The sequence below is a fragment of the Camelus ferus genome, chromosome 11, assembly GCF_009834535.1.
Source record: "Camelus ferus isolate YT-003-E chromosome 11, BCGSAC_Cfer_1.0, whole genome shotgun sequence".
Taxonomy (NCBI): Eukaryota; Metazoa; Chordata; class Mammalia; order Artiodactyla; family Camelidae; genus Camelus; species Camelus ferus.
This window is the reverse complement of record NC_045706.1, coordinates 12664451-12689890: the sequence shown is the minus strand read 5'-3', so window position 1 is coordinate 12689890 and position 25440 is coordinate 12664451. Positions and strand designations below refer to the sequence as shown.

At 35.9% G+C, this 25440-nt stretch overlaps 1 protein-coding gene across 3 annotated transcripts in view; it reads right to left on the bottom strand.

Annotated features, from left to right (window-relative positions):
- PDZD8 (PDZ domain containing 8) overlaps positions 1–25440 on the bottom strand; it is an 80660-nt gene that overhangs the window by 8584 nt on the left and 46636 nt on the right. For 2 of the 3 annotated variants that reach the window (XM_032490810.1, XM_032490809.1), the window contains one exon: positions 1544–1706. In XM_032490810.1, the coding sequence (XP_032346701.1) occupies positions 1544–1706 (163 nt within the window). Of the gene's footprint in view, positions 1–1543; positions 1707–23619; positions 23864–25440 lie in introns of those variants that run through there. The other variant, XM_032490811.1, reaches the window with a different exon arrangement.

Below are 25440 nucleotides of genomic sequence, written 5' to 3'. Positions count from 1 at the left end.
TCACCAATCTCATTACTAAATATTTTAAAAAATATTGTATACCCATATAAAGGAAGTACAGCTATAAAAAATGAATGTGTATTACACCTGGCCCTTACCTCAATGAGTATTATTATTTTTTTTACACGTTAGACATGAAGGGGTGACTTCTGCTTTTTCACTTTGCATGTATTTATACTGCTTGGATTTATTTATTTTTGATAATTACTACTTGTGTAATTGAAAACAAAAATCTTTCATAAAAGAGAAAAAACACAATTTTATGCTGTAGTAAAACCAAAACAGGGTATGTGTTGATGTAAAAAAATTATACCGAACTGTGGTTTTTAGCTGAGAGTAACCGTTATGTTTATGTTAAATGACTATGTACTGGATGAGGTCTACTTTATAGCCTTACTATCCTAAGTGTCCAAGGACCAGCACGGTCATCTGGGAGCTTAGTAGAAATGCTGAGCCTGGAGCCCCACCCCAGGTCTACTGAAATCAGAATCTACATTTTAGCACCATGTCTGGGTAGTTGGAATACACAAGAGATTTTCAAAAGCACTGTTTATGACATGATTAGAAGGATTTCCATATGAAATACTAACTTAGCTAGGCTCCCATGTGTACAATTAAATAATTTTCATTATTTTATTATCATGATGGATTTGAATTAAAGGCAGAGTTTCTTCGACATATAAACAAGGACAATTGCTCCTTAATTTAGGAACTCATATACCTTGTTATTTATTGTATTAGCTATGAGGGAATATTCCACATTGCCTTTAAAAGCTCATTTGTAACCAACCATGTGTTCAAGAAATCTCTTGACAAGTCTAGAATGGGTGGGCCAGGTACTAAAAGGTCTGAAAAGGTTCGGACTTCTTCGCCATTGGTGTCCACAGTGAATATTACTGCTTATTTATAAACATTCAAGCAAATAATCTGCCTATCAACAGAGAGTTTTTATTGATATCAATCCAACTGATAGGAAGGCATACAGGTGACACATCTTTCCGCCAGTGATAGTGATTTGGGCTGCACTCTGAATGACAGTCTATTAACAAACGGTTGACCAATCAAGGAACAACATGAGGCCACAGGACAGTTCAGGTGTGCCCTCTTAGACAAGGACTCACTCTCCTGTTCATTATCTAATCCTAAGTTATAGGGGTAGTAGCGCTAATACCGTCAGTTTTAGGCTTGGAGTAGTAATGGTGGTGGTCATACAGAAAGATAACTGTAGACCTGCCCTTTCTTTGACATTTAATAAAAAATAGAGAAGTAGAAGAAGGGAAGGACAGGAAAATTATAGAGGTTACAGAAAAATGGTCTAAAGACGAAGCATTTTAAAGATTTATACATCAGAACTAAAATGGCATACGTATTTTAAATTTTTTAAGGCTTCTTTCAGATTTTTATTTATAGTATAGTTATTACTTTCTTTCCATCATAAAAGTAACAGGCTTATAGAAATGAAAAGGGAAGAAAGGAACAACTCCCACATCTATTTTCTGATTTCTCTGTAAATGTCAAGTATATTGCACATCAGCATAATTACCTCCAATAGCAATCAGCCGATCTCCCCGCTGAAGATCTGCAATTGCAGCAGGCGAGTTTGGGGCCACAGTCTCAATTATGACGTGCCCAGCATACCCGTCAGTTGACTGGACAAGACGAAGTGTAAGTCCGACACTTTGTAAATTTCCCTTTATTAATTCAACCTTTGATAAGGAGAGAAAAATGAAAACAGATTCAATAGGTTCATAGTAGTCTGAGAAAACATTAATGTATCAAGAGCACTACAGTTGACGCTGAGTTTTGTACCAAGGTGATTATTATTACAGACTCATAAATGAGGGAGGAAATCTATATTGTGGCAATATAAATTAACATACACTCAGGCCGCACAGTTGCACCATCAACAAAATTAAACACTTTATCTTCAGTGTGTCTTATTAAACATCCATGCTCACTGTAGAAAATTTGGAAACAGAAAGGCAAAATGAAAAGAAAACCACTGTATACTGTAACTACTGTTAATAATTCATACTTTCTAATACACACACACACACACACACACACACACACACACAGAGAAAACCGAGATCCCACTATGAATATGATTCTGAATCTTGCTTTTTAAAATATAATGGAAATAATCTTCTATGTCATTATATGTGCTTTGGAATTTCCATTTTTTATGGTGTATTGCTAAATGTTTTGGGGTTGAGGAGGAAAAGAGTTTATGTTTTATTAAGAGTTATCTTGTTAATGAAATACTCTGTTCTAACTCATCAAGATCATTCTTTTTTCTAAAGAAATGTCATCCAATTTATCAGGGGTATGTATCTTAGATTCATATCATCCATTAATTAAAAAAAACAATATATGCTATCTATCCTTATTTGAATCACTGATTTAAAAAAAAGGACAGAATGCCACATCCCTCTAGATGACAAGAATTCAATCTGTGTTTATTGAGCTAAATCACAAATCAGTCTAATTGAATTATCATTCAGGTCATGCCTGTTCTTCAAGATACCTCATGAGGGACTTTACCAAATAACCTGCTAATATCCAAATATATCACTGTCTGTCTTGCTTTAATTTACAAATCCTACTTAAAAGCTAGAAATTCAATTCTCCTACCTAATCATGTTGGCTGGTAAAAGAACCCTTACCAAAAGTTGTTCTTTAATACAAGTGTTAATAGATATTACATAGTTGCTTTTAGATTAAGGAAAATCTTAATCATATTATGATCAAGAAATGGGAAATGCAGTCAAGTTTTTGATTACTTAAAGGTTTACAAAAAACCAACAAAAACCCTCCCATAAAACATTATTTGTGTTTAAATCTCCAAAAACGTTTGTTCATCTCTTGTCTTATGATGCAGTAATCACCTAATAATGTTCAAAGTATTTTTCAGTTAACAAAAACCCTTAAAAACACTTTCTCTCAAATCCATGAACATAAATACATACTTAATAAACAGAGTACTAAAGCTAAAATTTAGAATGCAAATTTTTCTAATATCAGAAAGCTAATGGTAGTTAAGGGGTTAAAAAACTACACTGCATGAGTCTGAGAACTGTAAATTTTAAAAACTAACACTCAGACTTGGAATGTGTTTTTTATTATTTATTCTTTATTCCTAAAATGGAATGGAGGTTTGAGTGATGGAATTGAGAAGGTCACCAAGGCTAGTAAAGGCTTTTGTGTACTTCAGTTTCTTAATTTATTTTCTCCTTTCCAATCATATTACTCCCTTTGCATTTCAAATGATTCGTGAAGTAAACAGTCCAGATGGGAAAAGAAATAAGGTTTTTAGTAGGAATAATTAATAAGGGCAAATACTCAATTACTCCCCATCCAATTTTTACTACTGGTTATTAGTAAATGCTCTTAACTTCATAGTTGTACAGAACTTAAGATAATATTTCTCTCTTCTCCTTTATTAAAATCTTGTTTCATTTTCTCTTAAGCTCACACTGCTGACCCATCTAATTTTGGAATTATAGTTTTAGCCTTCTCTGAAATTTAAAACTTACAATTAAGTTTTGACAGTGATTTTAAGGTATAAAACACTTCAATTAAAAATCTGACAAAAATTTAAAATAAAATATTAAAAAATAACTATCACACAAAATTTTATTTTAATGTATTATTTAAGATACAGTTTATAAGATGATCCAAATGATACCATAACTTTTAGAACAAAACTGACATCTCCATTGGGGTAAAACTACCATTTTTAAACAAGAATAGCCAAAAAAATATATTAAATTATATAATTCTCCCTCAAACACGTTATCTATATTTTCAGATTTAATTTAAGATTATTGGATATACCACATACTATTAAAAAATATGCCAAAATAGAACTTTTTTAAATAATGAGGAAAATAAACAAACAGAAATTCTAAATATTTTTTCTACATCTGGTTTAGCATATGGTATGCACTCCCTGAAATATGACATCATTACCAGAAAGGATTTGGTTTTTAAGGTTTTATTATAGAAAATTTTAAATATATACAAAGCACAAAGAATAATTAAAATGAACCGTGTGGTAGGTTATAAAACGTAGTCATAAATTCTCCTATCCTTGAATATATATGTCCCTTTGCAATTTATTACTTTACCAAACCTGCCATCGGAGGTATAACCTGCTTCTCCACTCTTCTCTCAGCAACCAATATAACTAGAAAAAATAGGCAAAGACCCAGACTATCTGAACATTATCAACCGTGACTTAAATGACATCTGTAGAACACCATACCTAACTATGGCGGCATACACATTCTTTTCAAGTGCACATGGTAAGTTCATCAGGATGTGCTAAGTCATAAAACAAGTGTTGATAAATTTAAAAAGACTGAAATTCAAAGTATGTTCTGTGAATGGAATTAAATCAGCAATCAATTAACAACAACATAACTAGGAAAACCCCAAACATTTGGAAAGTAAAACAACACTCTTTAAGTAATTCATGGTCAAAGAAGAAATCAGAAGGGAAATTTTAAAATATTCTGAATGGAATAATGAAAATATAACCTATCAAAATCTGTGGGATGCAGCTAAAACAGTTTAGAGGGAATTTGTAGCTTTAAATGCTTGTATCAGGAAAAAAATCTAAAATTAGTGATCTTAGTTCCTTCCTTAAACTAGAAACCCCAAAGTAGAAGGAAAGAGCAGAAATCAATGAAATAGAAAATAAAACAGAGAAATCATGAAAGCTGATGCAATGAAATGATCAATAAAACTGATAGGCCTCTAGGCTAGACTAATAAAGACAAGACCACATTACTAAAATCAAAGTAAGAGGGGAGTGTCACTACAAAATCTACGGACACTAAAAGAGTAAGACAACATTATGCACAATCTATGTCAAAACATCTGACAACCTAGATGAACTGGAAAATTTCCAAATGACAGAAATTGACTAAAAAAATAGAGAAATTGAATACCCTGTATCAATCAAATACATCAAATTCATAAACCTTCACACTCACAAAAACCCCCTCCAAATCTAGATTGCTTCATTGGTGAATCCTTGAACTAACAAGATACTTGGAATCTTTTAGAAATAGAGAAGGAAGGCACGTTTCCCAAATCATGTTAAGGGACTCCCAACCCCAGACAAACACAAAGCAAGAAAGCAGAATTACAAACTAGTATTTCTAATGTTCAAATATGGATGCAAAATTCCTTAACAAAATTTTAGGGAATTCAATCCAATAGTACATGGAAAGGGTAATAATTATAACCAAGTGGAACTGATTCTAGGAATTCAAGGTTGATTCAAGCAGCCAGGAGTCAGTCAATATAATACATTAATAAAAGAAAGGAGAAAATTATATAAACAGTTAAACAGCTGCAAAAATTTTTTCCCCAACATTCAGTCAGTTCTAACAATCATCATGCAATAACTTTTCCTTTTTCCTAAGAAGCCAATTAGATGTTTTTAAGTTCCACCAAAATATGGGTATTCCACTATTCCAAAAGATAAGCTATGGTTAAGGAAAAGTTAACATCTATAGAACTTCACAGTCAAAATCTTTGTAGAAAGTGTAAATTTGCTTTCTGTGTTTCTTTTAAAGAACAAAGAACACCTGGTCCCTCAGTGTCCCAGTGAGAATAAGAATTTCTGCTGTAGGTGAGGTAATAAACAGGGTCACAACACCTCTCTCCTTTGAAGCAATATCTCAGTTTTACAACCATGGAATTTGTCTGGAAGTTTTAGGCCAAATCTTCCAAGTCCAAATCTGTGGTGATGTAAGTTGTACGAGATAACTCAGACCACAAGAGTCTACCTTTGTCAGAGGGTTGGAAGCACTATGGTCAATATCTAAATATTAGTTAGCATTGTTTTAGAGAGTATCTCAATTACATTCCAAGGCTGTAGCACAACGTGCCACAAGATATGTATGGATACAATATGACGGGAATTTGGGGGAGGTGAAGACTGCCTCTGGGTGAGCAGTCTGGGGAAGGCTTCATATAAGGGGATGACATTTAGGTTCTATCTTAATGCATTAGAATTTGAACAGATAGTCTTGAGCTGGGGTGAGCGTATGGGATGGAGTGGGAGAGGCAATCTTTCTAGGCCATGGAAACATTGTTAGAGCAAAGAGATGGAGACAAGCGTTCAGGACACATCAGAAAGTTAGAACCATCATGATGGAGTCAGTTGAAATATAATGGGAAAGAAAATTCCTACTCTAATTATAACAAAACACATTTTACTAGGAAAAAGAAATAGCATTTCAGAGAACAGTTCATAGAACATACCACAGAATCTTCCATATTCTGATTATCCTAAAAAGTCCTGCAATATGTTATTTTGCAATAAGTGTATACAGAGTTTGCTATTAATATCTATTTGCTGTAAACACGTTCCTTTACCTGTACTTTGTGGCACAGCAGATATAAGAGAAAGAAGAAATGAAATTAATGTTCACTGTAGGCTCAGCAAAACAAACACTGATGTTTGCCAAACTCTCCCCCTCTCGGCCCATCTCTACAGCCCTCCAATCCCTAGCATAGTTACAGTGGGAGCAGCCATGCTTGTATAACATGGTTCCCTTGCTTTGCCTCATTAGATGGTCCAGGGGCTCAGACCTGACCCAAGCTGCACCAAACAGAGTTCCTTCCTGGATGGTGGGAATTCAGATTCAGAGAGTCCTTGAATGGAACAAACATAAATGTAGCTGAAGGTATCTATGTATCTTCATAGGGACTGGGAAGGGGAGAAAGCCAGTCTGTGGAGTGAAGAATAAAGCACATAAACAGCCAGGAGCAGAGAGGAAAGAGAGGCCTCACAGTGCTTTAGCATCTGGTTCCAGTTTGTTTCTAAGGCCTGGCTGCACTCTTACTAAAAGCTATGGAGAGCCTAACCTGCACACTCATGAACAGTGGCCCTGACGCATGACTGTGGTATCCATGAAACACCATGATATCCTCAAAATAAGTAACCCTTTTTTGCTTATGCGAATTTTAGTGAGTATCTGTTTCAAACAGGCTCTAACTTACCAGTCTCTGTGTTAGAGACTGTCATATACAGTAGCTCATTAAACTCAAAATGCTGTATTTATTAACCAGAAAGGTACAGATACATCATGTAGGTAGGATGGAATCTGCTCACCACCCCTACACCTAGGCCAGGGCCTCTGCCACCTCCCCTTGCGCGAACGTGGCACCTGCACGATGAGTCAGAGAAGGGGAAGAGCACTACTCCAGTGAAGCAGCGCTACTCCAGCGGCTCCTCCTGACCCCAGAGGCTGCCTCTTCCACGGACAGGGGGCCCTGTCCAGGAGCTGATGGGGGTTCGGGGCATCAGAAGTGTGGTGCTGTCCTCGCCACCCTCCTACGGAGTGAAACCAAGTCCCCCTAAAACAGTTTCCTTACTGAGTTCATAGTTATCTGATCTAAAACTACTCACTTTCTTAGTCACTTCTGACCCCAGTCCTGTGCTAACTGAACACTAATCACCTAGACTCAGCTGGCTAACATCGCTGTTGGGAACACCATTAATGTACCAAAATTGCTGTTGTAGATATCATCATTAACGTACAAACTCAGGTTGTTTCAGGGCAAGATGAGCTAACAGACCCCAAAGCTATGGACCACGTGGCCTGAGAATCATAAACAAGAGCCATCTTGACTCCCAGAACTATGACTAAGAAATATCACATATACTATGGGATTAACAAACTACTGTACCTAAAATAGATAAGCAACAAGGATTTACTGATAGCACAGGGAACAGCATATAGATATTAAATATCTTGTAATAACCTATAATGGAAGTACTCTGAAAATATATAACTGAATCACTTCACTATACATCTGAAACTAACACAATATTGTAAATCAATTATATTTCAATTAAAAAAGAGAAAAAAGAAATGTCACATAGAACAAACTAGTGGTTACCAGTGGGGTGAGGGAAAGGGAAGGGGACAAGCTGGGTAAGGGATTAGGAGGTACAAACGACTATGTACAAAATAAATAAGCTACAAGGATGTGTTGCACAACACAGGAAATATAGCCAATATTTTATAATAATTATAAATGGAATATAATGTACAAAACTGTGAATCACTATGTTATACACCTAAAACTTAAATACTGTACATCAACTATACCTCAATTTAAAAAATCACATATTTTTAAAATGTCACAGATATGTCACAAGATGATGATTAAGCCCAGTCTCTTTGTTCCTCCCCTTTAAAAAAGTCCCTAAGTCAAAGACCAGATTGGAATGGATCCCACTCCCTTGCCTGGCGCCCTGCAAATAAACCCTTACTTTGATTCAAACACCTGCTGTCAAACACCTTGGGCGCATAAGCCCTTGCTTCATATCAAGAGGACCCCAGGCGCGCAAGGGCAGCTCCAGGTCCTGGAGCGTCAGCGAGGGAGAGGGTCTCCGAAGGGTGCAGGGTGAGGCACCTCCAAACTCCTAGGTTGCATCTTTAGGGTCTCCATGATGATTAAGCTGCAATGCCTACCCCCCAGGGGCAGTGAGGTGGGCTTCAGAGAGTCTGGAAGGAGCGCAGACTACTGGAGGTCATCCTTGTTGGGCCAGGAGCATGAACTTGCTCCCTGCCCTTGAGCACCCTCTACATGCTAAGTGAAAATGGGCTTTATTATCTGTAACTCATATTTTAGTAGTTGATTATATCCTGAACTGTTATGAAGAAACTTTGTGTTGTCAGTGTAAATAATCAGTAAACCAATCTATAATAGGAATAGAAAAAAATATAGGATGGAAAAGTGTTTTCTCTGTGGCTTAGCCTGTGTCAACCGGCCTGAGTTTTGCTGAAACCAGAAGACAAATTTCTACTAGAGTAGAAATACTGTTTTTAGTATTTTTGTATGACATACCAAAAAAAAAAAAAAAGCCTATTAATTGTCAAGAATTACAGACACTAGCTAAACAGCAATTACAAGAGCTGACTCATGAGTCAATACATACAAGATTGCAGACAGCCTGCATTTAACTTCACCAATAATGTCAGACACAGGTTATGAAATTCTAGCTGTATGTGTACCTATCTGGTGGAGAGCAATTTAGTAAAAACACCAAGATAGCCTTTAAGAGCTCTCACACACTAACATCCTTTCAGCCTATCCTGGAGCCAGCTGAGACGCCTTATTTTCACCTGCGGGGAAAAAACAACATATTGATTTTTAAAATCCCTTCCTAACATGAACATAATTTTTATACAATGGATAAGAAAAGGATGTATTTTAATAACACATCAATATAACTCTTTTACAAACTGTTCTCTCCTACTTGAGCTTGTAACATTGAGCAAAAAAACCCAAAGATGCAAGAAAGAGTAAAAGGATCACTAAGTGAAAGACCCTAAATTACTGTGACCAGGTATACTTCCGGGCAGTCATCAGAAAAGTTTCTGAAAAAGCTATCACTACTGTTTCTTAGCTTTTTCAGTAGAGTGGTGAGGCAGGAAAGGAAGAGATGACACAACAAACTACACAACACCTGTATAAAACTGGACTTTTTAACAGCAAGCTTTTAAATGCAGATAATCATTCCCATTCCATAACGGGATAACCATTTCTGGTCCATAATGTAAACCAGTACCTATCCTACCAGAATTCTCAGTATATTAAAATTAAAAAAAGATGTCTATGATCTTCAGGCACACTGCTGCCTATACCTCCTCTCCCAAAAATGAAATGGAAGTAATATTTTCAGAAAACCAATACTGACCTAAGAAACACACACTTAACATAACCTATAGCAAAGCTACTGAGGAAGAAAAGTAACAGAAAAAAAAAAATGCATTAAGTGATTCATTCACTCATTTAAATGCTTAAGTACTGTGTGCTGGGTCTGGGAGGTACAGCCAAGAACAATACAGATGAGCGTTCCTGGCCTCATGGTAGCAGGAAAGGCAGGCATGAACAAATAATTACAATACTTGTGTGATCTAATAGGACTCACCAAACGAATATTTAGAGAGCAGGGAAAGTATTCCTAAAAAACTAATGTAATTTGACACTTGAAGGATTAGTAGGAGTTTGCTAGGCCAGGTCAAAATGGAGGCAATATATCTAACAGACTGGCAAGTTTGAAGGGAGGAGATGAGGACCAGCATGATACACTTTCGGAAGAGAAAAAAGTTCAACATTACAGCTCTTTGACAAGTTCAGTCTATGTGAAGAGGGAGGGAATCCTGCTTCATTCAACTGAAAGATCTCTCAAAAGAAAGCAGCATAACATCAATTCCACTACCAATTTCATGCCCAAGATGGTCAAAGTTAATAAATGGTACCGGTATAAAAAAAAGCATTTAAATGTGCTAAATAATACTATAATGTGGCTGAAAACCTGAATGCAAATAATATTTAACCAACGTGGATCCATCTAAGCCTTTACAAAAAATTCAAATTTCATGAATATTAGCATAAGAGGAAGGTTTTTTTCTCTTAAGTAAACAAAAAACCCAAATCTTATAAATGAGTTTCAAAAGTTTGCTTGCTGTAAAACCTACCTCTTACAAAAAAAGCATCATAAAGATCTATGTATTTGTAAACCATTAAGTGCTTCTCCTTTCACAGGCCACATCTACATTATTCATATTCCCCAAACTCAAGAACTCTCAAGGCCATAAACCACAACCCTAGGGAGCTGGAAAACAGACTTCTCCCATGGATACATTTTGTTTACCTAACCGAAATTTGAATGTTGAGAAAGACATACTTCATAAATTGCTAAATGAAGGCTAAGGCCCTAAAAATAAAACCATAAACAAAGTTCTTCCTGCTTTTCTCAGGGAAATCTGCTGTTGAGATGAGCATACTTGTCACTTGGAGAGACTGCTTAGATTGACCCTTCAGGGGCAGAAAGATACAATGCTACAGTTCTGAATTTGGCTTACGAACAATGGCCAAAATGGTGGAGTACAGACACAGGTCAGCCTTGGGCAGCACGAGTGCTAGCTCTAGGTTCCTGGGCTAGCTCAGCCCTCCCTGATACCTGCCCAGCCCCAGGACCAGCCAGGATCCAAGGGGAAAGGTCTCTGGACTAATTCTTTCCCACCTATCTGGGTGGATTGAAACCTAATTCTCCTTTCTCCCTTCCTTCACTTTCCTCTGAAAAATTGGAAAGGAATTAAAAATTTAAATTAGGTGCAAATCAGAATATTAATGGAGACTTCAATCAGATTTAAAAAGAGAGAGACGAAGAAGAAACCTAAGTGTATCTGCAAGGTAATCATTTGGATATGATTACTGTCCTAACAGTCTTTGAACCTGGGCTGAGGATCATTTAAATTTTATATAATCATTCCAGTGAAAGAAAAAGCTCTGAGAAAGGGGAACTCTCCTACACTGCTGGTGGGAATGCTGTTTGGTGCAGCCACTGTAGAAAACAGTATGGAGATTCCTCAAAAGACTAGGAATAGACTTACCATATGACCCAGGAATCCCGCTCCTGGGCATATATCCAGAAGGAACCCTACTTCAGGATGACACCTGCACCCCAATGTTCATAGCAGCACTATTTACAATAGCCAAGACATGGAGACAGCCTAAATGTCCATCAACGGATGACTGGATAAAGAAGATGTGGTATATTTATACAATGGAATACTACTCAGCCATAAAAACCGACAACATAACGCCATTTGCAGCAACATGGATGCTCCTGGAGAATGTCATTCTAAGTGAAGTAAGTCAGACAGAGAAAGAAAAATACCATATGAGATCACTCATATGTGGAATCTAAAAAAACAAAAACAAAAACAAACAAAGCATAAATACAAAACAGAAACAGACTCACAGACATAGAATACAAACTTGTGGTTGCCAAGGGGGCGGCGGGTGGGAAGGGATAGACGGGATTTCAAAATTGTAGAATAGATAAACAAGATTATACTGTATAGCACAGGGAAATATACACAAGATCTTATGGTAGCTCACAGAGAAAAAAATGTGACAATGAATATATATATGTTCATGTATAACTGAAAAATTGTGCTCTACACTGGAATTTGACAGAACATTGTAAAATGATTATAAATCAATAAAAAATGTTAAAAAAAAAAAAGAAAAAGCTCTCAAAGGTATGTGAAGTCTAAGTTGTTATGGAAACAACAGAGTGGAACTCTTGCCCTTTTCAATTCCTTTGTCAAACAGAAACAGCTCTGATTCTGAATTGCCAAGTCAACCCTCAGCTTCACTTATTATCACTGTCCTTCTGCAGTGTGATTTACATCTCACCAAGGGAGTGTGAGAGCTTTATGGCCAGTTGTTTGTTTCTTATTTTTTATCTTGAAATAATTTCTGATTTACAGAAAAGTTGCAAAAATAGCACAAAGGATTTCTATTTATCTTAAATTCAGATTTATCAATTGTTAACATTTTCCCACATCTGTGTTTTTTCTCTCTCTCTGCATTATTTTTTTCTGAACCATTTGAAAATAAGTTGCAGACGTGATGCCCCATTACCCTTAAATGTTTAAGTGTGTATTTCCTAACAAGGACATTTTCTTACATAACCACAGGACAATTATCAAAGTCAGAAAATTAACACTGATGCAACACTATTATCTAATCTATACACTTTATTCTAGCTGGGAGGCAATTTTGAAATATGTACCAATAACTTTTATTTTGCATAATCTTTGACCAAGGAATCACTCCAATCAGGGGTCAGCAAACTACGGCTTATGGGCTGTTTTTTTTTTTTTTTTTAAAGTTTTACTGAAAACACTCATTTGTTTACGTATTGCCTCTGGCTACTTTTGAGTTAAAACAGCAGAGTTGAGTAGTTTTGACAGTTACTATCTGGCCCACAAAGCCTAAAATATTTACTATCTGGCCCTTTATAGAAAAAGTGTGCCAAACTATGACTTAAAGAATAAATATGTGTGAATATACGTACACTGCCACTATAGATTTCTTTACATCAAAAAATCGGAAAAAATCTAAGTGTTCACCAATAAATGATTCATATGGCACACAGTGGAATATCATGCAAACATTAAAACAATGACATGTACATGGAGATAAAAATATTCCCAGTATATCGCTAAGTTAGAAAAAGGCAGGAATCTCATTTTATTCTTATTTAAGGAACCATAAACATACCCCATGAATAGTGTGTGTACACTTACATTCATAAAGTTCTTCTGAAAAGTCATTAGTGGTTTCTCTGGATAGTACGATTATGACTGCCTTCTGCAGATTTTTTAAAAGTCGTCTGAATTTTTTTTTTAATATGGAAAAAAAAAAAAACAAAACTCATGCCAATTTCCAAACATATCACTTTTATCTGACAAAAGTACTAATTTTATTGCTAAAATATGCAAGTTTCCTCAAATTTCACAAATGAATGTCTCATCACAAAAATTAAAACTCTGCTTCATGATACCTACTTCCTTAGGCTAAATGGTTTCTTAAGACTTCTGACAACATTCTCAGTGTTGACTGATTTACTAAAGATAATTCACACGTCATTCATTTAAAAAACAAGCCATCTGTCCATACTCTAAGAATCACTTGATAACCTTAAATATAATGAATTGCCCAGTAGTCTTTTATTTACAGTGATTAATAAAACATCCTTATCTCTTCCAGTATAGAGCATGCTGCTTATATATACACAGCTTTCAAATATAACCATGTATTTGTCTAGTACAATACAATATCAATGTAAATCAACATGCTTACAAATGGGAAACGCAGCTGTCCCCAAACCCACTTTGTAGTCTATTCATGTTCAGTATTTATGTGGAGAAATACACAACACCTTAGGGAAATACTGATGTAATAAGGCATATAAATTCAGCACTGTTGTTCCTGCCCTTTCCACTTGATTGTTTGAAGAAGATAACACAAATTTCAACCTGATTTTCCTTTAGCCTATTCATCTTAAACTACCTTCAATTAATAAATGATGGAACTTCTCATTTATAGTAAAATGCAAAGTGAGTGCTAGAGGGCTCTACTACTTCCTAAATGCTCTACTCCTACTCTCTGCTACTTTTAAATGTTCTAAAACTATATTATTAATTATACATAACTAGACTGTTTTTTCTGTTATGATATTAATACTTTTTTCTTTTTCCCCCCAGCTTTATTGAGAGATAATTGACAAAGAAAATCATAATGTGTTTAAAGTGTACAAGGTGATTTTATATACGTTTATACTGTGAAAGATTCCCGCCATCAAGTAATTTAACACATCCATCCCCTCACAGTTACCCCCTTTTTGAATGAGAACCCTTAAGAAAGGGTTCTTAGTAAATTTTAATTATATAATACAGTATTATCAATTATAGTACCATGCTATACATTAGATCTTCAGAACGTATTCATCTTATAACTGAAAAGTACATGTCCAACTCATACAACTTAGTAATAACTAAAAAAAAATCCAATCCAAAAATGGGCAGAAGATCTAAACAAGCAATTCTCCAATGAAGAAATACAAATGGCAAATGGCCAATAGGTACATGAAAAATGCTCAATATTGCTAATTATCAGAGAAATGCAAAGCAAAACTACAATGAGGTATCACTCCACACCAGTCAGAATGGCCATCATTCAAAAGTCCACAAACGATAAATGCTGGAGAGGGTGTGGAGAAAAGGGAATCCTCCTACTCTGCTGGTGGGAATGTAGTTTGGTGTAGCTGTTATGGAAAACAGTATGGAGATTCCTCAAAAGACTGAAAATAGACTTACCATATGATCCAGCAATCCCACTCTTGGGCATGTATCCAGAGGGAAATTTAATTCAAAAAGATACATGTACCCCAATGTTCATAGCAGCACTGTTTACAATAGCCAAGATGTGGAAACAACCTAAATGTCCATTGATAGATGACTGAATAAAGAAGCTGTGGTATATTTATACCATGCAATACTACTCAGCCATAAAAAAGAATAAAATAATGCCATTTGCAGCAACACAGATGGACCTGGAGACTGTCATTCTAAGTGAAGCAAGCCAGAAAGAGAAAGAAAAATACCATATTGTATCACTTATATGTGGAATCTTAAAAAAAAAAAAAGGCAAATCAACTTATTTACAAAACAGAAACAGACTCACAGACATAGAAGACAAACTTACGGTTACTGTGGGGAAAGGGGGTGGGAAGCGATAAATTGGGAGTTTGAGATTTGCAGATACTGACTAATATATATAAAGAATAGATAAACAAGTTCATACTGTATAGGATAGGGAACTATATTCAATATCTTGTGGTAACTTATGGTGAAAAAGAAAATGAAGACGAATATATGTATGTTTATGCATGACTGAAGCATTATGCTGTATACCAGAAATTGACATAACATTGTAAACTGACTATACTTCAGTAAAAATATATACACAATTAAAAAAAAAAAAGGAAGTACATGTCCACTTCTCTTAATGATAAATAGGCTCCAAGGTTCAGTCAGTGCTCAGTTCCTGACAGGGAGGTCTCGTGCTTGAAGGTGGCAAACTTAGCAGACCTTGTATTTCAGCCTTAAACCTCCTAAGAGCTGCTGAATATTTATAAAGGATACTCTTGGGTTCTGGGATAGTCAGATCTTTGCCACAAGTATGGTATAACCCTTTTCTGTTATCCTATATAATTATTACAATATGTATCAATGCTACCTGATAATGAACCAAGTAGCTCTGGATAAATAATGATATTCTGAAATCATACAGGTTTGTCTTTATGTTACCGATGTGTTAAAATATGCTAACAGACAACAAATCTGGCTGATGTCTATGATTTTCACAAGAACTGATGGATGCTTTAAATGAAAGGTGAAACACACAATTTTTTTTTCCTGCAATCACAGCACTGAAGTACCTATACCTGAAGAGCATGTTTTCAGTTTTCATATTACACTGAATATAAAATATTTATAGCCTACACTGGTTCTCTGTGAAATGCTTGCCATAGTAGATATAATACAGTGTGTACAGACTGACTAGATCACCTACTATTAACAAGGAGGGCCCCACCCTTAACTACTTTAACACCTTTATTGTGGTATGGTTCCTGTACAGTAAACTATACGCATTTCAGATATAGACATTAACACTCTTTATTCCTAAGAAGTTCTTAATTATCTCAAACCTTCCTGAAATTTAAATGTTTGTGAATGCTTACCTTCAGCTGAGATGGGCAACAGCTAAGTCGATCTCCAACCTTCTTACAATAGCCTTCGATAAACTTGCTAGTGTTCTTAAAACTTACTATTGGAAACTCTTGTCTTAAAACAACACTATCCCTCAAGGAAGTTATTCCCCTGTCCTCCTCACCTCGTTATAGGAAGGATTTAAAAGGAAGTGGGGGATTTATAAGGATATACAAAATATTAGACAGCACCAAAAACATAAGAGGTGGCACAAAAGAGGTGGCGTTTAGGTCAAGTTCAATAATAATAGTTACTGTTATAGTTACTATGTGCCAGATACTAGGCTAAGTGTCTAACCGTCGCTGTTATCTCTGTTCTAGAGATTATGAAATAACTGGCTCACAGGCACAGAACTAAAACGGAAGAAGCGGACCTGACAGCCCCGTTCACGGAGAGGGTACAGCAGTGAAGGCTGCCAGCTGTGGAGTCACAGGCCTGGGTTTGCAGACTGTCTTTATCACCGGCGTTGCTGGATGATCTGGGGAAAGTTCCTTTCTCTGTGTCTCAGTTTCCTCATATATAAAATGGAGATGATAACAGTGCCTATTCTCATGGAATGGTTATGAGAATTAAATGGTTAACGGAAGTCAAAATCCTGATAGGCACAGAGAAATTGCTCATACTTTGCTTTTCACTCCTAACTACCACTGGACTGAATACGTGCAGCCAGAGAGTTGTATACACTGTGGGATCTCTTGACGAAACCTCTCTAACACTTTTCTAAATTGTCTATTTTCTAGTTCTGTATCCCACATCTAAGAGTATGACTCAGAAAATTAGCTATTTGGTTAAGTGAGTTTCTATGGGAAGGTGTTACTGTGCCCTGAATGAGATGTTTTAGCTCATGACAAAGTATGGACTGAGTGAATCAGTTTTACTTGGACTTCAGTAAACTGAAGGGTTCTGAGAAATAGAACCCCAAAACAATGTTTAAGTTTCATTAATATTACTTCTTTAACTTGTTCTCAAAAGTTCTTTCAAAAAAAATTTAGATTCTTACTACTCTTTTGTGAAACCATTCTGCCTCTCTTTATCCTACTTGAAAGAGAAATCTAAACAGAGTATATACCCCAAATAAAGTGTTCAACTTACTAGATGTTAGAACTTTAAATAATAGCTCTGAAAATATTAAAAACAAACAAACATAAATCAAAGCAGCACATAAAAAAAAAATCCATCTCTGGACTGGCCTTTGATCATCAATGCACCTCAACCACATGTCCAGAATGAGATCTTTCTCCTCTTCCTTCTCCCTCCTCATGGCTCCAACTTTCTGGTTTCCTCATTCTCCAAAAATTTCTCCACTTCCACCAGTGGTATCCGAGCCACACTGATTCTGCTTTCCACTTTCACCAACATCCTGGCTTAGACTTTCATTACCTAACCTCTTCTATTTCAAGTCTTTCCCTTGTCAAATCATCTTTGACTTTACCCATTTGCTGACAGATTTAGTAACATCTTACTTACTACCTACTATATGTCAGATACTGTGCTAGATATTTTAATGTACAGAATCACATTTATCGTTCATATAACCATGTGAAGCACTATCTGTCTCATTTTATAGAGGAATAAAATACTAATGGAAAAGATGAGTTTGGGGACTTTAAGATCCTACTGCCAATAAGTGAAATAGCTAAGACTCTAAGTGAGAGCCAAGTCTGCCTAAAGCAAGATTCTGATGAGATCACTTTCATTCTAAAAGCCTTGTAACTTCTGTCTTGGAGTAACAGCCAAACTTCTTAGCCTGGTACTTAAAGCACGTCTACAACATGGTCCAACCCTTTCATTGTTGTTTTGCATGATCTTTCTACATTACCATATTCTCTAGTCAACCTGGACAGCTCAATGTACCCTAAACATACTCAAACATTCCCCCTCTTTATTCAGGTTTAGTCCTCATCTTGCACCTTGAAATGCTCTTCCTATCATTTCAAAATCCTAAATATACTGTGAGGTTTGGCTCAAATGTCACCTCATCATACTCTTTCTTGGTTTTTCCAAAAGAATGCTTTTTCTCCTTCAACAAAACCTCACAGTACTTCATTCTGAACCTCTCTTAGAGCATTCATATGCTAATAGTGATACTGATGCTCATGTACTGTTGGATCTGATTTCCTCACTGCTTATCTTCCTTGAAGGAAAAGACCAAACTCTCATCGCTGTGCACTTCATACTCAGTTTCTTTCTTATACTCACAGTGCCTTATACTGATTTGATTTGGAGACACAGTATTCCTATATTTTAATCTAAGTTCCTACTCTTTTCACAGAATTTCACAATCATATTAAACACCTTTAGAAAATATGAGACAGAAAACTGCATCCCTCATTTTTAACCAAGATGAACTTTAAGAGTGGAAATGCTGCATAGGATTTACTACTGCAGCTCAAAGGCATTTAGTTTATTTAAGAAGCCAAATTATAGAACGTTATAATATATATGGTTAAAATTTCATTCAGTTCCTACTGTATTTGCAAATATTATCAAATGGAACTAAGCCAGAGTTTTCATAAAAACTGACATTTTCAAAGAAGCTTTATTTGCTTTAATCTTTCTCTTTCTTTTGACAAGATTAAGACTGTAAATGGCAAATGGTTAAACAGGAGCACCAAAACCCTATCTGCAAGGCATCTGGCCTTAAACAAACACACCAAAATGCCAACCCTGAAGCATCCAGCCTAAAGTATTTATAAATTTGTCTGTCTCTGATGTTCTTACTTGAAATCACAGTTCTTTAGGAAGGTCTTTTAGACTCTTTGTATGTACATTCAACAATCTGTAGACAGATATTATTCAGCAAGAACTTCTCAAACTCTCCAAAGCTAAAAGGGAAGTCAGGCAAGTAAAATTTTGGATCCTACAATCATTTTATTTAGGCTATGCTAAACTATACACATAGAATAAGTTCTTCTGACATTTTTTATAATGCCACTATACCATTATGTACCATATTTGTAAACTAAAATCCTTACTCTAAAAACCAGGCTTTTTAACAGAGGGAATGTTGAGCCGTAAATCTCATTTTGTGGACTTCCTCAACCTAAACATTTTTATTTGCTTAAAACATACATCAGATGTAGCCTTGAAGGGAGAAAAGAGACAAATGTTAAGTCATGCTGAAAGTCTGAAAGGAAAAGGGTTGAGGGTAAATAGAGGTTCATAGCTAGACAGACAGCTTCAGTCTTCCTAGAAACATTTACTGAATACCTACTAAAGGCCAAGTGCTGAAAGCAAAAACAATTACGGTGTCTGCTATAAAGGAAGATATTGGTACAGATAATACCAATCAAATTATCGTACAAATATAAATGAAAGCTCCCAACTGTGATAAATATTACCAAAGAGTTTCATGCTCTTAGGAAAAGTTTCCCAGATAAATGACTGGTTGGTGAATCAGCTAGGGACTGATAATAATACAGACACACATAAATATTTGAAACAGAGGGAATTTAAAACAGGGGAATGGCTACTCAGTGATGAAGAACTGAGAACCAAATAGCACACTGTGAAGCAATCAATACTGCCCTTCGGCTGGGAGGATAGAAGGAGGAAGTGGTATTAGTAGAGGTCAGGGGCTGGAGCATCAAGCAGAAGCTGGAAGCACGGAGCCATACAGGCCACTTATTCTCCCCTCTTCCTCCCAGGACATTCACTGAACAACTGTTAACATGCTAGGAATTCTACCAGGTGCAGGACACAGCATAAAAAGAATATAGCATATTCGTGACCCTGCAAAGTCTATCAGTAAGTATGTGGCGTGCAGTATTATCAAAGACCTCTTAAGTATCCTTCTTTTAGTATTTATCATCTGATTATCTATCATCAAGGCCATGAGATTTATCTTCATAGCCCCACAGACTTGGTTCCTTGCTTAGAAAATTTATTGATCATTCTATTTTTCACTTTTTGTATTTATACACTTCCATTAATCATTCACCCACCTTTGTTTTTACAGCTGAAGAACATTAATTTTTTCCCATCCATTTATCTTTATATGGCTATCTCACTTCCATGTTAATTTTAGTTTTCTCCCCACCTTATCTAGCTATTATAAATTTCTTGAATTACAGAAATCAGAAATGCACAAATAATTCATCCTGAGAATTTCATAGTTTTAAAATAAGCGTATTCATTTTGTGACACCCACTCTAATGAAAAGTTGTCTTGTTTTGGAGGCACAATGGTACATTGTCTATTTGTTTAAGGATCCTAGACCTCGAATTTTAAGCATGGTTTGGAATTCTTCCTTACATATTTGTCCTGAGAGCTTTCTCCATTTTGTACCTCTTATCTTGGTTTGTCTTAGAAAAGTTTAATGCCATGTGAAAATCTGAATATTATATTGTACATGGCTTCCTCTACACCTGTGCTGTCCGATACAGTTGTCACTAGCCACATGAGGCTGAGCGCTTACAATGGGCTAGGATGAACTATGATGTGCTGCAATTGTAAAGTATGCACCAGATTTCTAGGACTGTATTAAAAAAATCTCCTTAATTTTTATGTTGACTACATGTGGAAATGACAAATGTTTTAGGTATCTGGTTCAAATAAAGGATTACTATAATTGTTTACTTACTAATTTCTACTTTTTAAAGTGTGACTACAAGAAAACTTAAAATTAGCTGAGTGGCATGCATTTTATTTCTATTGGACAGTGCTATTTTAAAGATCATTTGCGAAAACTGATCAAAGTCCTATTATATTTTCTCCCAACTGACTGCCCTGTCTCTACCAAATGTTTCTTGTATTCAGTAGCCCTAACTTTTACTCTGGAAGCAAAGAGAGACTCACTGGGCTCTATAATAAGGCATATTGCCTCTGAATCATGCTCAGTCTTTGGCGGTTGAACATGCCTGGTCTCATTATGAAGTCTCTTCCATTCAAATCCCATCTCTCCATCGTTTCAGAGCTTTCCTTGCCTCTGCTCTAAAATGATTCCACTATTACCACTACCAAATGTCTCCTAATTATCAGAATACCATACATAGTCTAATTTTTGTTAGAGGTAGTGATATTTAATGGAACAAGTACAGATCCTATTCACATGAGACTTTGGCTCTTTCTATATGCTAAAAGTATTTCATAGACTCTAAAGCATTACCTATGTGACATATTTGGTTCACATGTCTCTTTTCCTACACTGTCAGTTCTTAGAAAGTAGGAATCATCTCTTCAAATGTCTAATTGCAAGGGTGTGTTTAAAAGAAAATTGAAGGGAACCTGATATAATTTATTTCTCTCTCAGAATCAGATCCTTTCAAAAAAATGAGGTTTTGATATGGAAGCAGCAATGGAGAGAAAGAAAAGTACCCATCAAGTTAACAAAAAGATAAAGTCCAGAATCTAGATGAATTCTGACTTTACAATGTTGGGTGTGGCTGACTCTATCTAAAGCCCTTTTTATAGAAGTTGCCAATTTCAAGTTGCTAGCTGATACCATATAATCCTCTGAAAGGAATACACTCATTCTGATTAAGAGCTCCATATCATCATTTGTGGATTCTCCCCAAGTTGTTAGCTGAATGCTCTTCAGGAATTTATTCTTTATTATTTTTCAGGCAGATCTGAAATGTCATGCCATCTCCTAATGTCTTTAAGCACAATTTCCTCTTCCCTCTGACACCTGCACATTGGGCTACACAAGACATGAAGTGCTTCCACTTCTCTTTATACTGAACACATGACTGTTCCAGTCTCTCTCTTCTGTCCATCTACTACATACTCAGGAAAGATTCCTTTCTAATTCTCCATTTCAAAGTGAGAAACCCATATTCTCCCTTCCTCTTTGATAGTGACTTATTTATGCCTACGAACTGACTTAACAGTTATTCAGATTTTTAACCTTCTGTCCCTAATTATAGAAGGAAGGATTTGACCCTTATGAAAAGACAATTGCTATCAAGTGTCTGAGTGCATAGTACGGTAGGCTGGAAGGAGAGGGAATAGGGTCAGCATCAAAAAAAGTACATTAAAAAGCTTGTTCTCCTTGGAGAATTGCTTGTTTAGGTCTTCTGCCCATTTTTGGATTGGGTTGTTTATTTTTTTCTTATTGAGTCCTATGAGCTGCTTATATATGCTGGAGATCAAGCCTTTGTTGGTTTCATTTGCAAAATTTTTTTCCCATTCTGTAGGTTGTCTTTTTGTTTTACTTATGGTTTCCTTTGCTGTGCAGAAGCTTTTAAGTTTCATTAGGTCCCATTTGTTTATTCTTGCTTTTATTTTTATTGCTTGACTAGGCTGTTCTAGGAGAAAATTTTTGAGATGTATGTCAGATAATGTTTTGCCTATATTTTCCTCTAGGAGGTTTATTCTATCTTGTCTTATGTTTAAGTCTTTGATCTATTTTGAGTTTATTTTTGTGTATGGTGTAAGGGAGTGTTCTAGCTTCATTGTTTTACATGCTGCTGTCCAGTTTTCCCAACACCATTTGCTGAAGAGACTGTTTTTATTCCATTGTATATTCTTGCCTCCTTTGTTGAAGATTAATAGTTGATCAAAAGTTTGTGGGAAGACATACAAATGATCAATAGGCACATAAAAAATGCTCAATATCACTAATTATCAGAGAAATGCAAATCAAAACTACAATGAGGTATCACCTCAAACCAGTCAGAATGGCCATCGTTCAAAAATCCACAAATGACAAATGCTGGAGAGGCTGTGGAGAAAAGGGAATCCTCCTTCACTGCTGGTGGGAATGCAGTTTGGTGCAGCCACTATGGAAAACAGTATGGAAATTCCTCAAAAGACTAGGAATAGACTTACCATATGACCCAGGAATCCCGCTCCTGGGCATATATCCAGAAGGAACCCTACTTCAGGATGACACCTGCACCCCAATGTTCATAGCAGCACTATTTACAATAGCCAAGACATGGAGACAGCCTAAATGTCCATCAACGGATGACTGGATAAAGAAGATGTGGTATATTTATACAATGGAATACTACTCAGCCATAAAAACCGACAACATAACGCCATTTGCAGCAACATGGATGCTCCTGGAGAATGTCATTCTAAGTGAAGTAAGTCAGACAGAGAAAGAAAAATACCATGTAAGATTGCTCATATGTGGAATCTAAAAAACAAACAAACAAACAAACAAACAAAGCATAAATACAAAACAGAAACAGACTCACAGACATAGAATACAAACTTGTGGTTGCCAAGGGGGCAGGGGTGGGAAGAGATAGACTGGGATTTCAAAATTGTAGAATAGATAAACAAGATTATACTGTATAGCACAGGGAAATATACACAAGATCTTATGGTAGCTTACAGAGAAAAAAATGTGACAATGAATATATATATGTTCATGTATAACTGAAAAATTGTGCTCTACACTGGAATTTGACACAACATTGTAAAATGATCATAATTCAATAAAAAATGTTAAAAAAAAAACCCTTGTTTTTAAAATTAAAACTCCTTTCATCTTTTTATTCAGAATGGAGAACAAGAGGAAGAGGTAGGTTGAACAGCTAGGTGTCAACTGGTCCCCACTCCTTTTTCCTCTACCCCAGAACTCCCAGATTCAGAGGTTTCACAGCTCATTTTCACGGTGCCCTCTTCTTTCCTCCCCAAATGGTCTCCAGCATTCCAGGCTGCACCAAGAATAAAACAATCTGTTTGAAGACTCAAGTGACAGGACGGATACATGACAGAAGACATGGGTGGCACAGGCAGGACAGCTGAGAGAGGTAAGAGAGACAACATTTACTGATAATCTATTTTATGTCTGGAACTAAGGGTAAAGCAAGTGGATGGTCAAGGATGAGGGAGCTCCAGTTCTGGGAGGGTAAGACTCAGCATCTCTCCCTCTTTAAAACCATGTGTGTCTATGTGACATTTATGTGACCTTTTTGCTTTATCATGCACACAATAATGATTATGTGTGCTTTGTATATTTAATATATGTCAGATTAATTTTGTAGTGAATTTTATTTGGTAAGTACTATAAATTCCAGAGCTACACAATTGTTTTCATAGTTTCCTACTAAAATATCATGGCCTGAAACTTTTTTAAAATCTGAAAACTCCTTAAATTTGTTCCTCAGTGTAAGGGAAGCAAATTATCATCACCAAACCTGCATACTGCAACAGAATGAAATAAATCATAAACTGCCTTGTCTCCTTTGATGTAGGTAAACATATTTTTAGTATTGACGCTACCATTTCTTGCAAGATGATCCTAAGTTTTAAGCCTAATTTCTAATTTATTTGCTGTCACATCTTATGGGATTTTCATAAGGAATCTTTATAATTTTTAAAGAACAAACACTACCACAAAGTACCTGATTTATCCTATGAGCTCTTTTATTTTGCAAATGAGCTAATAAGCAGGGCACTGACCTAAGTGTCTAATTTTGATCCAAACCATCATTGGCTTTCTAATAAGGTAGAAAGTAGCTTCTATGCAGGGTATTTGTTAAATTATTCTTTCCAATTATTCCTGGACATTCCAATTAAAAAGAAATTCCCTAAAAATAAAAAAAGTCATCAAATAGATTTGAATTTCTTCTTGTGGCACGATTGTGGACTGGTTACCTAAAAGGCATTCATAACTCTTTTCCCTTGCCTTCTACTTCTACTATGGCTGAAAAACTAAAATGATTCTCCATACTTCCTTACTGCTGGGGAAGGCCATGTGATTTTAGTTGTAGCCAGTAAGGTATAAATGGAGCTTCCAGGAAAACATAAAAAACAAAAAACAAAAAAACCTGACTGACGTATCTCTCTGTCATGCCTTAGACCTCACTCTTTTTCTTGAAAGGTGGATACCTAGGGGTGCATTAGACATCTTGTAACCATGGGGACAAAACCTCCATGCTACAGATGCTGCAGGAGACAGCCAATAAGAGACATGCTCCTTGATTACAATATTGTTGAGCTGCCATACTAACCCAGGGCTTCTCATGCAAGACAAATAAGTCCTTTTCTTGCTTAAGCCACTATTTGTTAGATTTTGCTAGTACTTGCTGCTAATGCATTACAACTGTTCTTTCTCCACTCCGCCCTCCAACATTTGTGCAAATACCAGAAATTTAAAACTTTCCATCTATTATTGATCTTCTCCAATTTAACAGCATGATAAGGTACATTATGCTTTTAAAATACTTTAAAAAACTCAAAGGTATATTTAAAATATGAAATTAAGTTTCTTTCATTCTGTATATTCATTGAACCTGGTGGCTAATTTTGCTTGATAAATTTCAAAATTAAAAAAAAGATTTAAACCTGAAAATTTATTTGTACAAAGATAGCTTCT